The sequence below is a fragment of the Belonocnema kinseyi genome, chromosome 4, assembly GCF_010883055.1.
Source record: "Belonocnema kinseyi isolate 2016_QV_RU_SX_M_011 chromosome 4, B_treatae_v1, whole genome shotgun sequence".
NCBI classification, from domain to species: domain Eukaryota; kingdom Metazoa; phylum Arthropoda; class Insecta; order Hymenoptera; family Cynipidae; genus Belonocnema; species Belonocnema kinseyi.
In genome coordinates, this window is record NC_046660.1 from 124,749,104 (window position 1) to 124,765,066 (window position 15,963).

The following is a 15,963-nucleotide window of genomic DNA, read 5'->3' on the forward strand; positions in this document are numbered from 1 at the left end:
TATGATATCGGAAGCAGCGGTGATTATGAGTCCTAATGGCAGCAATGTGAGCGGGGGCGAGAACGGTTACCTCTTTCGATGATATTGAACCCTTCGAAATTTTCTTGCTCACTTTTCCCGACAGACTTGGCCTTCGGGTGGCCGTGACGTCACTGCACTGCAGGTTCTCAATGAGGAAAATTTCAAAAATAAAAATAAAATTATAAAATAAAATTAATGCAATGCACATTAAGCTATCTTTTTATTTTATGAAAAATATATCCTGCTTGATAATTTGAATAAGAGTAATTACAAACATATCCTGAAGAACCTATAAAAAACCATAATTACAAAAATGAATTTTTTATTTTCAAACGCAGTGAATAAGACATTTAAGAATAAATATAACATAATTTTGAAATGTCTATAACTCGGATTAATTTGTACTTTATTCCCTAAGCACTAGAAAATTGTGATGGAATTTACTTTACACGTAGAGGTTAGAAACTTTTCATCTTTTTACATTCTCATTTAGGGGTTAAATCTACTACGTCAAGATTCTTTTTGGTAATGTTAAAAACATTCTATTGAAGGAGACTGGGAAAATATGGCGCTCCCGCAAAACACGTTTTATATTAATGCTTGCGATGAGCATGATAACTTCTGGAACAATTGTCTGCAATTCAAAATTTTATACAAAAAATAGTTCAAGCAAATAATTTGAATCCTTAACAAACACAGATTAATTTGCAACTAAATAGTTGCGATTTTTAATCGTAATAATACAAATAATTTCACTTTATCGAAAATGCCCGGACTCTATTATGTTTTCCCTGACATTCCCTAATTTTCCAGAACCATCAGACCTGTAGCAACTCTAATACTTGTACTTTTTGATTTTGAATTGCAGACAATCGTTCCCGGAGTTATCGCATGCTCATCGCAAGCAATTATAAAAAACGTATTTTGCGGTAGTGCCATATTTTCCCAGTCTCCTTCAATAGAATTTTGTTAACATCACCAAAAAGAATCTTGACATAGTAGATTTAACCCCTAAATGAGAATGTAAAAAGATGAAAAGTTTTTAACTTCTACGTGTGAAGTAAATTCCATCACCATTTTCTAGTGCTTAGGGAATAAAATACAAGTTAATCCGAGTTGTGGACATTTCAAAATTATGTTATATTTATTCTTAATTGTCTTATTCACTGCGTTTGAAAATAAAAAATTAATTTTTTTAATTATGATTTTTTATAGGTTCTTAAGGATATGTTTGTAATTACTCTTATTCAAATTATCAAGCAGAATATATTTTCCATAAAATAAACAGATGGCTTAATGTGCATTGCCTTAATTTTATTTTATAATTTTATTTTTGAAATTTTCCTCATTGAGAACCTGCATTCCAGTGACGTCATGGCCACCCGAAGGCCAATTCTATTGTCGGGAAAAGTGAGCAAAAAAATTTCTAAGGGTTCAATATCATCGAAAGAGGTAACCGTTCTCGCCCCCGCTCCAATTGCTGCCATTAGGACTCATAATCACCGCTGCTTCCGATATCATAGCTTAAATTTTGAAATTTACTTGTTTAAAGCTTTAAAAGAGGCCTTAAATATTATTATTCTGGCCTACAAATTGGAAAATGTATTGTATGAAAATGGAGGAACACTTACAAGAAGTTTCATCTCAAAAGCATCCCCTTAAACATATCAAATTGTACACTGAAGTTGAGCTCATTTTATACTGATAATTTGTCATGCAAATGACTTAGTCGTTTTTTTTTTTGTTAACAGGAACCTGCATTTGCTCCAGTAAAAATCGCCTGATATATTTCCGACGCTTTTTCCAGGATATTTGAGATTTTATTTTATTTGTTCAGAAATAGAAGAATTGTGCAGCTAATCCAATTTAATAGCGCAGCTGTTGACAATACGTCCACAATAGCTAGAACCTTTTTTGTGACCTATAAAATTATGAACATTTTTTCACATCACCATATTCGACCTAAAATCAACAATTCTCGAGTAATTTTAAAAAACATGTTATTGTTTAACACTTTCCAGAATTTCGGAACTTTGCCGTGCACGTATGTTTGGGGACTTTTTACAATATCTTTATAAAGCCATTGCCAACGTATCTGCGAAAAAAATGATACTTTTACGAATTTTTTTCTCAAATCCTTCATTGACTGGACTATTCGTGGTTGTTCGTAGCTCGTGCCACGTGACGCACATTGCAGAATTCAGTACCACAGATAAGTTTTGAAGTAGGTGCTTTAGGGTGACTAATTTGAAATGCAATAATTTTATTTTAATGCTTTAAATGTAAGATGCAACTCGAACGAAAGAGAAATGTTTACTGATATCCTGAGCTTGAAAAATTATACGTTTTTTCGACAGGAATATAATTTTATCAATATTGCAACAATTTCAAAATATAAATAGTTGATATGCCCGGTAATAAGCGTAGAATAGAGAAAAATTAATATTTTCAGATTTCAGCGCAAAAGTGAAGATTATTCTATTATTTTCAATGCGCGATTTTTCCATCTGTCTAAAATGCCACAATAAGAATAAGATACCTCCTAAACTTATTCACTTCTATTTCCATAGCGACCGCCACACAGTTTTCTATTCTCCCAAAGAGAACGTGTTTTCAATATATTTCATTCCTTCTAATTGTACCGGTAACGCACCTCACAGAGGTATTTTTTATTCCTCAGAAGTGTTCATATTTTGATTTTATTAAATTCCTTCTAATAAGTGCACAAAATATGTGTAATAAGTTGTTTAAATTCCTTCATGCGGAACATAAATTCTGAAATTTTAATTCTTATCAATTCAACTCTGCCTCTCTGGAGTTAAAATGATTTAAATTCACACATTTGCATAGATTTCTTTGGTACATTTTTTAAGACGTTTAAATAAATGTTTAACATATAAATCAATATAAATTTGAATATTTTTCGAATTTATAACTTATAAAAAGATTTAATAATGAAAAATAGGTTAAATGAATGCTTTCGTTAAATTTTACTAAATCGATTGAGAGGAATAGGAATTGCACTTTTTGTGTTCCCACTGGGGGATTTTTAGACGGAGGAAAAATCGCGTATTCATTGGAATACAAATTCTTAATTTTTCTGAATTCAACGCTTGTTACTGGGTATGATGACATTTTACTTTACATTAATAAATAAAGGAAATGTATAAGCGCCATAACTTTCAATAGGTATGTTGCAAGATCCTGATTTCAAATTATGCTGACAATTTCTTTGGAAAGTGTAAGCTAATGTTTAAAAAATGTTGAAATCATTGCCCTTCAATATTTAGAAAAGTTTACACATTGAATGTGAATTTATTGCAATACAATAAAATAGTGTAAAGAATGTAATGGTCTCTTTTATTTATAATTATAAGAGAATTAAATAGTTCAATAAAAAGGCCCTAAAATTATCTATTGAAATAAAGTTGTAATTTTCCATGAAACTATTGGCTTCGAAAATTTACTTCCAACTTTCTTCAAACAAAATATCATGTACTTTCCCATTTGCAAGGCTTATAAATGCTTTTACTGCTAATATATTAATTAATTAAATTCCAAATTACTTCATTTTATTTTTAATTCAGTCGCCATAAGACACCTTCCAAGATACTACGTATCTACAGCACTGGAGACCTCCCTTCCATTTCAGAAACCGACCACCACCGAAGCTGAGTAGAGACTGTTGGAGGAACTCAAACATCTGGTGATTTAGTCAAACTCCCCTCTCTGGATAGGCATGTTGTAGCACATGCACCAAATTTTCGATTTTAGAGGCATGTATAGCGCGTATAGCGTATTGATCGCTTTGTGCAGGATCAATTTATATAGCAGCTGAGCTTGCGCTCTTCGATTTCGGAAATCTTAAATTTTTTGTCATTTTGACTGCTCCTATTGAGAAAATACTGATTTGTCATTATTATTAATGAATATGTAAGCCGTGCTCTCAATACTAAGTATAAGTAGACATAAAATTTCGATTTATCTAATATAGAGGCAGGGCGTTACGTTTTTATTAAGGCACATTTGTTCTCTGAATAATCTTTAAAGAATTCTTTTTAAAACAACTCCAAAATTTACTTTTTAACTTGAAATGTCATTAAACGTGATTTAGAAGAATGTTTTTTCCGAATCGTCTTCAGAAATTAATTTTGACTTCAATCACATTCGAAAATCAATTTTGTAGTAAGTATTGTATTTCCATAATAGATGAAAATTGAATTGTTCATTGTACATATAAAAGAGCTTAGTTGGTGTTTGTCATTTTTATTTGTTGTAGATAACAATGATAATATTCTATTTATTGTTTATCATCGACGCAGCTTATTTTGCCTCTGAAAATATTCTCTAAATAAAAATTGTTTTCACAAGTTCAACTCATATAGAAATATATTAAAATCTTCAAATAATAAAAGAATGATAAAGTAAATGTACAAGGAAGGATAAAATAGGAAATAGCAAATAACTTATTTTTAATAAACAAAGACATATTTCCAGTATGTAAAAAAAGTTATACTTAGATTCTTCTTTCAAATTATATATCACTTAAAAGTTATACCTTGTCTTCTTAGTGACAAAAGAATAATAAAGTAATTGTACAAGGAGAGATAAAATAGGAAATACTAAATAACTCGTTTATAATAAAAAATTACATATTCAAATATGTAAAAAAAGATACACTTATATTTTCCTTCCAAATCATGTACTTTACAGTGTATATACCTCAAAATAAAGTACATAATTTCGAAGGAGAATATAAGTAACTTTTTCCACACACTTGAATTTGTAATTGTTTATTAAATATAAGTTATTTGGTGTTGCCGATTTTATGTTTCCTTGTTCATATACTTTATTATTCTTTTATTACTAATAAGATAAAACATATTCTCAAAGCATATAATTTGGAAGGAGAATATGAGTGTGATGTTTTCTTACGCACTTGAATATGTAATTCTTGATTAAAAATGGCTTATTTGGTGTTTCCGATTATATATTTCCTTGTATATTTACTTTATCATTCTTTTATTACAAAGAAGACTTTTACATAGTTCTATTAATTATTTTTTTCAAAGCTTTTACTCGGGTGAACCCGGTTATACATCATAGCCACGGACTAAGTCAAGTGACTGATGAAATATTAATTATTATTATATGATTATATTTATTATTAATTATTTATAAGTTTAACTTGCGTAATACAATATTTGTTATAGAGAATATTTATAGAAACGCAACAAGCCGCGCCAATGATAAACAATAAATATAAAATTATAATTGTTATATATAAAAAAAAAATCTGCCCGCCTCGCGGGCACATTCTCATCGCGCGCTACGCACGCGGCTCGCTTCACTCGCAAGTTGACTCGCGCTCGGATATTTATTCTTTGCATTTGGAATGCTTCAAAAAAACTTAATCAAAAAGATCTCTTTTAGATGGCAGTATTTATATGCGTCTTCATATTCTGAATTTTCTGCTTAATTAAGTATAGTCAAAGATTAAGTTTCTCAAAGCTCTGTAGGCTTTGAGGTACACATTCTCATCGTGACACTCGCGCTGCGCACTCGATTTCCGACAGATATTTGTAAACAGGTTTTGTTGGATTTTTTTCTCGTAACTTTCGTCGTTTTTCCTCATATTTTTTTTATTTTTTTAGCGTTATTTTTCACGAATAAAACAAAAATACGCATCCTATCAAGAAGTGATTCTTAACGAAATTGTGGATCTTTTTTGAGATAACCATTTTTGTTAATTCATCTTTTTTCGTATCCTACATAGTTTGTCCACAAAATGGAATTTTTTATTTTCCATTATTTTTTGTGCAATTAAAATTTGAATTTTCGATTTTTGAAGAAAATCCAAAAATTGGTTATGATAATCTTGTAGAGTTTTCAAAAAGAAATGTTTTTCTTCTCTTGACTTTCTTTCATATCGTGCGTTTTTCGGCTTCAAATTTTGATTTTCGTTTAATTAAAAAAATTTTGAAAACGCTATAACTCTGAGAATTTTCTTTTTATCGAAAAAAATCATAAGGATAAATTGTTTTTTCTTTTCAATACTATAAATATCCGTACATAGAATTTTCAAATTTAGAAAAAAGTGGTCTTACAAATTTTCAAAATGCGCTCACTTTTTGAATTTTTATCAAAAATGGCTGGTTCACGAACTCGTCCTTTCTTTTAGGACCTAAAAAAAGTGTGCCAAAGATGAATTTGAATCGTTCATTTTTTCGAGAGTTATCGTGTTTACAGGCGGATGGCCGCACAGACAGACGCCATCGTGAAAACCTGATTTTCGGATTCAGGGGGTCTTGCAACATGGAGATTCGTTGAAAAAGTGTGATGTCAAATTTCCGACAATTCTAATACTTTCTCAATCATAATTGATGAGAATGTAATAAGAATGGCAAACACCAACTAAGCCAATTAAAATGTTTGGCCAAACACTCCTTGCTATCATATTTTTCATATTGACCAAAAAATGTTAATTTTTACATTCTCATCAGAGAAGGTATTCGATTTGTGAAACTTCGACCCCCCCCCCCCAGTTTTTGTTAAATGTCCACGTTTTGATACCCCTGAATCCGAAAAATAGGTATCCTAAACTGAAGGTCAAGTTCGTTAGCCATTCATTTTGGATAAAAATTCAAAAATTTCGCACATTTTGAATATTTTTGAGACCACTTTTTTCAAAATTCAAAAATTTTCTGTACGGATATTCATAGTATTCAAAAAGACGAAAAATTTTTCGTAATAAGTCTTTTCACAAAACCAAAAATTACCAGAGATCTAGCATTTAAAAAATTTAAATAAACACGAAAATGAGCATTTTAAGCTAAATAATGCAAGATATGAAAAAACGTCGATAGAAGAAAAATGTTGATTTTGAATGCTCTACAAGATTACCATAACAACTGGTTGAGTTTCCGTAGAAAATTCAATTGACAAAGTCTGGTTCACTGAGGTTAGGGATTTAATTTAGATTAAATTGTAAAAATAAAATGGGAAGTGTGCAAATACAGTTTTTGAAGAAACGGCAAAACTTACAATAAAATGCTCCATAACAAAAGTTTTTTTTTTAATGATTGTGAATTTTTTTTAAACGAGAGAATGAAACTACATGTGTTTTCATGACAATACATGTTATGAATTGTCATAATATACATTTATGGGAATGCTATACAATTTCAGGGATAAACTCGAGTGCGAAGCACGAGACACGTAATGAGAACGTGTTCGTCAAAGCAGAAGAAGCTTTAACAAAAGATAATTTACAATGACCAAACTACTGTTGTCGATCCTTTGACCTTTAGTTTTAAAAAGTCTGTGCACAAGTGTGGCGAATATACAAAGACCGAGCGCGTAGCGCGAGGTAAATACATTATCATTTTAACCATTTTTATGAATAGAATTGATTTTTTTGCTGAATTAATTCAAAATTTCTTGAAAAAGAATCCTTACTATCGTATTTTTTATAGTGACCTGATATGCACCACGGGGAGGTTCCTCAATCGGACTGATTCCCTTGTGAAGAAAGAATACAGCTATCACATAAAGCCGCTGGAGAAAATTCGTACCTATTCCAGTGATTTCAGCTATATTTGTGGGGTTTCATCAAAACATGTTAACAATTTACCATATGTAGCTAAAATTCCATGCAATGAAGCACATATATTTTGTTCTCAGTCTTTTAACTTTTGGAACACGCAAAATGTTTTCTGAATAATGTATTTCATAATAGATTTTATGCTTTCACGATGATTAATTTTGATAAAAAGAGGTATTTCGGGTTTCACTCGTGTCAAAAACTTCGAAACGTCGGCAAACAATTCGCAGTTTTTTACACGAGTGGAACCCTAAATATCTCTTTTTATGAAAATGTATTTCATATTGTTACTAATATCGGATATAAAATAGCATTTCTACATTGCGTTAATACAAAAAACCATATACCTTCTCTTTTTGGAGATATAGTAGAAGACACTGCAAATACCACAGTATGGAACTAATTCTAATCAAAAGATTATGATAACATAAAGATAAGGAGTCATACAAAAAATAAACCGAAATTGTTTACGCAAATATTTTTATTTATAACAAGTGATAAAAGTATTCTAGACTTTATTCGATAAAGTACCTAATTGGTTAGAGATTGCACAAGATTATTGACTATGTAAAAAAAGATCAGAAGCTTATGAGCCAGACCAAACTTTACTTCAAGGCATTCAAAGGCTGGGAACGAATCCAAAATCGAAATAATATATTTTTCAACTGAATTATCTTATGTTGTGTAAAAATTGTATTCACCTACATCGTTGTAATACTATACACAACTAAAAAAATCTGCGAGAAACATTGACTTCAATACCAGGTACAACAAACTTTCATTGATATTCGCAAAAGGTTACTGAATCAACAGAAGAAGTTAATGAGTTCGGGAGCTAGATCACACTTCTCCTTTTCCAAACCAGCGTTCAAGAACTTTTTTTCTCAAAAGAAACAACTGAAGGTCACAGAGGTGCTTATTCTCATTCTACATATCACTGAAGATCGCACAGTTTTAATTGTTCGCTCCCAAAAAATAAATAAGCATCGTAAAGTCAGAGCTTCACTTGTTTTCTCTAAGGAAACAATTGTGGATCGTTAATGAACACTTTCACTCTTCCTACCTAAAGAAACAAGCGAGGGTCGCAGGGACAAAGCTTCATTTGTTCTGTTTAAAACACAACTAAGCATAGTAGATGCAGAGCTTTACTTTTTCAATTTGGCCAGAGAATATACGGTACCTTCCATCCTTTATCCGTTTTGATTTGGAGTCTTTTGCAAGAAATTTCGAATTCCGCAAAAAATCAATTCTTTTCATGAAATAATGGACAAAATGTACATTTGTTTATTACACCTGTTTAAATAATTAATACTTTTTGGTCACTATGAAAAATGTGATAGCAAGGTGTCTGGCAAGACATTTCAAGATGATTCCGCAAAAAAATCAATCCTGTTCATGAAAAAATGGTTAAAATGTGCATTTGCTTACAAGAATTTATTAAAAAATGAAAATTTTTTGCTCAATATGAAAATATGACCGTGAGGTGTCTTTAGCAAGACATTTGAAGTTGCATTTATTTTTACAATTTAAAAGTTACACATGCAGTCTACACAGCAGCCTGACGGTTTTTTAACTTCTAAATTAAATCCTTAACGACAGTGATCCACGCTTTGTCAATTGAATTTTCTAACGAAACTCAAGCAGTTAGTATGGTATTCTTGTAGAAATGTAGAGCATTCAAAATCAACATTTTTTTTCTATCGACTTTTTTTCATATCTTGCGTTACTTAGCTTAAAATGTTCATTTTTTTGTTTATTGGAATTTTGTAAATGCTAGAACTCTGATAATTTTTGGTTTTGTGAAAAGACTTTTTACGAAAAATTATTCGTCTTTTTGAATACTATGAATATCCGTACACAAAATTTTTGAATTTTGAAAAAAGTGGTCTCAAAAATATTCAAAATGTGCGAAATTTTTGAATTTTTATCCAAAATGGCTGGCTACCGAACTGGACCTTTAGTTTAGAACACTTAAAGGGTGTACCAAAGGTCAATCTAATAGAATAATTTTTTCAGAAGTTATCGTGCCCACAAACAGACATACAGACACATTCGTGAAAACCTGTTTTTCGGATTCAGGGGGTATAAAAACGTGGACATTTAACAAAAACTGAGGGGGGGGGGTGTCAACGTTTACACAAATCTAATACCTTTTCTGATGAGAATGTAAAAATTAAAATTTTTTGGTCAATATGAAAAATATCATAGAAAGGAGTGTTTAGCGAAACATTTTAATTGGATCTCGCAGAAAAAATCAAGCTTTTTCATAAAAAATGGCCAAAATGTCCATTTGTTTATAAAAATTGTTTTAATAATTGGCAATAATGATGTATTCTTAGTTTATTATAAACGCACATTATTATCATTAATATATGACCTTTTTTAATGAATTTGAAAGAATTAGGAGAAGTGGTATCACAGAAAAGTTTAGCAATAAAAAGTTGTAACTTTGTTGTTAAATAACAAATTTCTGTTAAGTCGAAATGAAATGTTTGCACTTACTCGTTATACCTGCAAGCCTTACGGGCATTTCTAAAAAAAAAACATCAAAGTCCGTTAAGAGTTGCACTAGCGTTCGATTTTTGTCTAAAAAAAAGGTGTTTTTTGACACACTGTGTGCCGTCCTAGGGATTATTTATAGTGATTTCAGCACCTAAACGGTACTTGGAGTCATGCGTCGGTCGTATAATCATCCGATTGTAGTAGTTGGCCGATACCAACTCGAATCCCTTTTTAAAATTTTCTTGAAATTTTCAACAATTTTTTTATTCATGAATTTTCTCATTATACATCCCTGGTGTCATGGGAATGCTGACAAATTTTTTCGAGAAAATATTTTAAATGTATGTAAATTTAAGTCAGAAATGAACGAATAGTAATATCTCTTAAGTTTAGAATCTATTTTCTCAGTCATGTTCCATGCTACTGTCGATTGACGACCTTTCAGTTTCATAAAATAAAATATCTTACATTTAAAATTAGTGGCACTCCAACGTCTAACTTCGGACATTTGCTTATACTTCGTGAGACTGAAAATTCTTCAACTGATACAAGGATGCAGAAACAGAATTGCACAAATACATTATAAACTTGAAAATATTACTGAAAGACTGACAATTCCACGAAATATTTGAGTCGTTTTGTGATTCTACGATACGCCGCACTAAAAAAACACTGACACGCACGAACCGCGACTTTTTCAAAAGTTTTTTTTACCATGTTCAATTGTTGCACTAAAATGGATTTTACCAGTTAGGGGAAAAGCTAAAAATGTCTAGCAGAATATAATACAAAAATTTCAATTTTTTTCTTGAGTTAAGTGTAACAGATATAACTTTCCAAAGAACAATATTTTCGCTCACTCGAGAAACATGGTGCAAGCAATCAGCGAGGAATTGAGAACAATATCAGGCCCACGTGCCAGCCAGTGTACGCACATAAAAGGGTGATCAGTTCACGTAATGGTGTTTTTGATCTGGCTGTGTTGTATAAAGGGTACGTATGTGGGCATTGAAAACTGTAACCTAAGTAATTTTGAACGAGTGCAGAAAACTTGACACTCGTGTGGTACTGCCTACTTTCCGCACTTAAACACAATATACTAGTACAACGTACCTATAAATACAGGTCCAGGATCCGGTCGATCCACCACATCCACGCTCTTTACTACACTGCCATCTGCAAGTGTTATATCCTTTCCACATTTTAATTGGCCCAACATGGGGCCAGGTTTGACGCCTTTCTCTACACATTTCTCTAAATTCAATCTTCCCGTTCGCGGGTGGATTTTGCCAATATAACACATGGAGCCTTTGATTTGTCCTATGATGGGATGCGAATCTCTTTTTACTCGTTTGACATTGTTGCCATATATAATAGGTTTTCTTTTTTCGTGTCTGTCAGTCTCATGCTCATAGTAATCTGTATTATCTTCTATGGTCTTAGTATTATTCGTAAAATTATCAGTCGTCTCGCTTGTCTGAGGAGGTTCCAGAGGAACATAAGTAACAGTTAGCACTGTATCAACAAACGGTTTATTAACATTCCCCTCTGTCACACTTAATTTTTTGAGATATACAAATCTTCTCGTGGCATCAACAACATCTATAGTCCCAACAGGCCCATGCACGTTTACGTTAGTGATACCATACGATTGTAAACATAAGAGAAATCCAGGAAGACCTCCGATATTCTTCCAAGTAGGTGTTGTAATAAAAACATTATCTATCTTTGATAATTTACATAATTTATTTCTATGTTCATTATTTATCCTTTGTGTGCTTTCTCCACAATTGAAAATGTACCTTGTTTCGTTAGTGTAGAGACAAACGCTTGCTGGTGCCCCACGTGCGCCACTTCCAATTATCTAAAGCGAGATCATTGATAATTATATGCACATTGTAAAACCGTAAATAATATTTACGTGATTATTTACATCAATGTTACACCTTGTAATTACCTATCTTGATAAGTAATAGTTTCCATGCATCATATCCAATAAAAAGACTTACTTTCAACGATATGTCAGTTGCTAAGGTTTTTTTTACAATAGAATTATCAGATTCAGGCTCCGCAGGGAGGAAGCTTTCTTCATTTCCAGACATTAATGTATATCCTTTTAAATTCTTAGAAATGGTAAAGCTCCGATATATATAAGCCTTCCACAAAGAGTTCCGAGGTAATATTTGGTTTAAAATCATTCGTTCGACGATTTTATATAAAAAATAATTGATATAGTGATAGCAATAAAATTCAAGTTTCTAACCTTTTTAGTCACACGTGTACGATCGTTATTTAACTTTCTAGCATGATGCCATGATCCAAAAAACCAAAGACATTAATTATAAGCCTAGATGCAGCTAAGGTACTATATTAGATGGGAATATGCAAGCTGCCGTTTTGGTTCCCCGCCAAATTCAAAATCGCTAACTTAAAACCGAATTATATACATACATTTACATGATCAAGATTATTTATTTTAAAATTATACGAAAGAATTATTATCAAAACATTAATTATAAATAATATCAAATGTAACATAATATATGAAATATTTAAATTAAACTTTATGATTTTTTAACCCACATATTTACCAAAAAACAGTTCTTGGAAAAATTATGATTGTGAATGAAATTTTACTCAGTTTACAAATAGGTGTGTGCTAAAATTATAATCATATGATTTATTAAATAAATAATAACAAATAATAAAACACTATAGATCAAACATTAATAGTAAAACATTTCCAAGAGATTATTATGATAACTATTTATATTTTACATCATACGTCTTTTTTATATGCGTGGGTCAACGTGCGTCGTTCTGTAGAAAATCGGGTTCCTAATCTTACTTTCTCCTGGATCTCATTTCGCTTTAATAATTCATAAAAATGCTCAAAAGCAATTTAGTTAAATATAAACGTAATCTTCAGACGCCATATATTTGAATTATATTGTTATAGTCATAAATATGAGTTATTACTTCGCATAATCTTGAATTTGAATTCGGTTTCCATTTTTCGCGTCTACAATTTATGATTCACATTTGACAGTCTTTCTCTTCGTCCTCGTGGAAAACGGTAGAGTTTAGGAATCCAAGATGGAAGGTTCGTCCGGCGAACCGTCTGATTGGTTGAATTTTTCTTACGTGCGCGTGGCGGGACTATGCTTTGTTGGATCCATCGACATTTAGAAATGGACCGGTAACCCTTTGGGGAGAACTGAAATGGGCTCTAGAGAGAAAAAAAAACATATGAGACGTACACCTGCCCTTATCTATTTCATTTCGGGTATTGCTTAAATATTCTGTACGGTTAATTAAAAAAAAAGATAAACAATACATTAGAAATTTGTAGTTATAATAAATTGAATTTTAAAGATCATTCATGTAAACTAACCTGTTTCAGATAGATTATTTTAAAAACTTGGTAACCTTAAATTCTTCTAGAAATTGGATTGAAAATGCTACAATAATAATCGTTTCGTGAGTTCAAAAATAATGCAAAAACTGTCAAAAATTTGAACAATATTTCTATGAACTAAAAAATAACTATTGTTATTGCATAGGTACAAAACTTCATATTTTGAGGTTTTATTTTTGTTGTAACATTTTTTATTTTACTATATTCAATAACTTTACTTACGTATGAAAAGTATGAAAACTTATCCCCATATAAACGTCTTGACAACGCTCACAAACTACACAGACTGCTACCCTTTTTTATATTTATTTACAATAAATTATAATTAAATAAATTATAAATAAATCGTTTCTGAAAAGTGCGATAAACGTCACATTATTGGGGCACTCGCGACACAAAGCACGGTCCTGTGCTGCACCAAACTTCACTCAACGAAAATATTCTCGACCAATCAGCTTTATCTAGAAAGAGATAGATCTACTCTCATATGTTTTTTCTCTCTCTAGAGCCCATTACCGTTCTCTCAGCATTACCGGTCCATTTCTATATGTCGATGGTTGGATAAAAGATATTTTACCTAGATGCAGCAAGGGTCTAGTTAGGCCACATGTCACGAGAGCGGCGCTATCGGCGATTTTGTGGCTTCGTTTTTTCCCGGTACTTTTCGGCTAAATTCGGCAATACCGCTACATTTAAACGGATTATTTTGACCACATGCCACGAGACGGCGCAATAAACTCTGCTATGTTCGAGCGGGAATTTGAAATTTTTTAATTATAATGGATTATTGATTTATTCTCCAGAACTGAAAGTCACTTTTCTTTATTTGAACATATTCTTAGTATATGTAATTTATTTGTATTACTTAAAAAATTAGAAGATTGTGTTATAGAAATTAAGAATGAATAAGTCACTGAAAAGATGATAAAATCTAGATCTAGAAAGAATTGGATAAATTTACCATTGTATGACCAATTTTACTGTTGGTTATACATAAATAAATTTTAATAATAATATTTAAAAAATAATAACATGGAAATAATTGAAGTAATTGATTGAAAATCCTGACCTTGAAATTCCATATTTTATTTTTATGATAAATTTTTGTGAAAAGTAAAAAAATAAAAAGTTTTATTTTAATATTGCATTCCTAAAGAGGATAATTCGAATAATTACGTGAACATTCTGGACTATTTAAAGAATACTTTTGATGAAAAAAATATGCACTTTATTTTCATATTTCTATTAAAAAAAAAAAGAAAACTAAACAATACTTTAGTGCAATATCAAAAAATGTTTTCTTTTACTATTTTATTCGTAAAAAGTATAATACTGCGAATTTTTATGTGAACATTTCGGACAATTTAAAGAGATCCTTTTATGCTCAAAAAAAGGTACACTCTATTTTCATATTTCTATTTAAAAGATAGAAAACTAAAACATACCTAAATATTATATTCAGCTAATTAATTAATTATTTAATTAGTAATATTATTGAAAAAATTAAAAGTCAATGAAAATATTTCAGCAAAATTATTTTTCGCAAGCAGGTGCATATTAACAGTTTATTTTTATTTATTTAAATATATATACATATAAATAATAATTATATAAATTAATTAATATAATTATATTATTATGTATACATTATAAGTATATTAGGGCGGAGTGAAAATAATCAAATTAGTCGAATCGTTTGAGCTGAGCAAAAAAATGTGTGGGTGGACATTTAAAAAAAGTAAACAAAAATCTAAAATCGGTTAATATATCTTCTGTTCCCTTTTTTGATTTAAAAATTTAAATTTTTGAAAATTCCAAAAAATTTTCCTATTTCTTCGAAAATTATGGGATTTTTTTTCTATGTGCAGTTTTTGTATAGGACTCAATAAAAAAAAAACATTTTTTTTGCCATTTCCAAAAAATTCTAAATTAAGCAAAAAAATTTGTTTATTTAAAAATTTTTATTATTATTCACTAGAAAAAAACTAAACATAGAAAAAGTTCGCCATAATTTTCGAAGCAATAGGGAAACTTTTTGGAATTTTCAAATAAAAAAAGGGAACAGAAGATATTAACCGATTTCAAGATTTTTTTTTAACTTTTTTCGGATGTCTACCCACAAATTATTTTCGCTCAGCTCAAACGATTTGACCAATTTGATCATTTTCACTCCGCTCTATTATATATGTACATATCGAATTTCACATTGAAAAAATTTATTATTAATGTAATCCTGGCTGTACTTCCTAATTGTAGTCAAAGTTTTATAAAAGAAAAAAAAGTAAATTAATTATTAAAATAACAATTAGAAACAGGGGTGACAATTTACAAAAAATTTAAACTGGATCATGTGATTTTTTAAATCGCAATACGACGACGTGCGCATGTCAGACCTGCACTCACTTGTTTTCCTAATTTC

The 15,963-nt window shown here is 30.6% G+C and overlaps 1 protein-coding gene across 1 annotated transcript in view; it reads right to left on the reverse strand.

Moving 5' to 3' along the window:
- Positions 1-12,435, reverse strand: part of LOC117170547 (ribonuclease Z, mitochondrial) — a 16,730-nt gene extending 4,295 nt beyond the window's left edge. The window contains exons 1-2 of the mRNA XM_033357356.1: positions 12,136-12,435; positions 11,240-11,990 (exon numbers count right to left, since the gene is read on the reverse strand). Of these exons, the coding sequence (XP_033213247.1) occupies positions 11,240-11,990; positions 12,136-12,324 (940 nt within the window). The 5' untranslated portion in view covers positions 12,325-12,435. The remainder of the gene's footprint in view (positions 1-11,239; positions 11,991-12,135) is intronic.
- Positions 12,436-15,963: the final 3,528 nt, after the last annotated feature.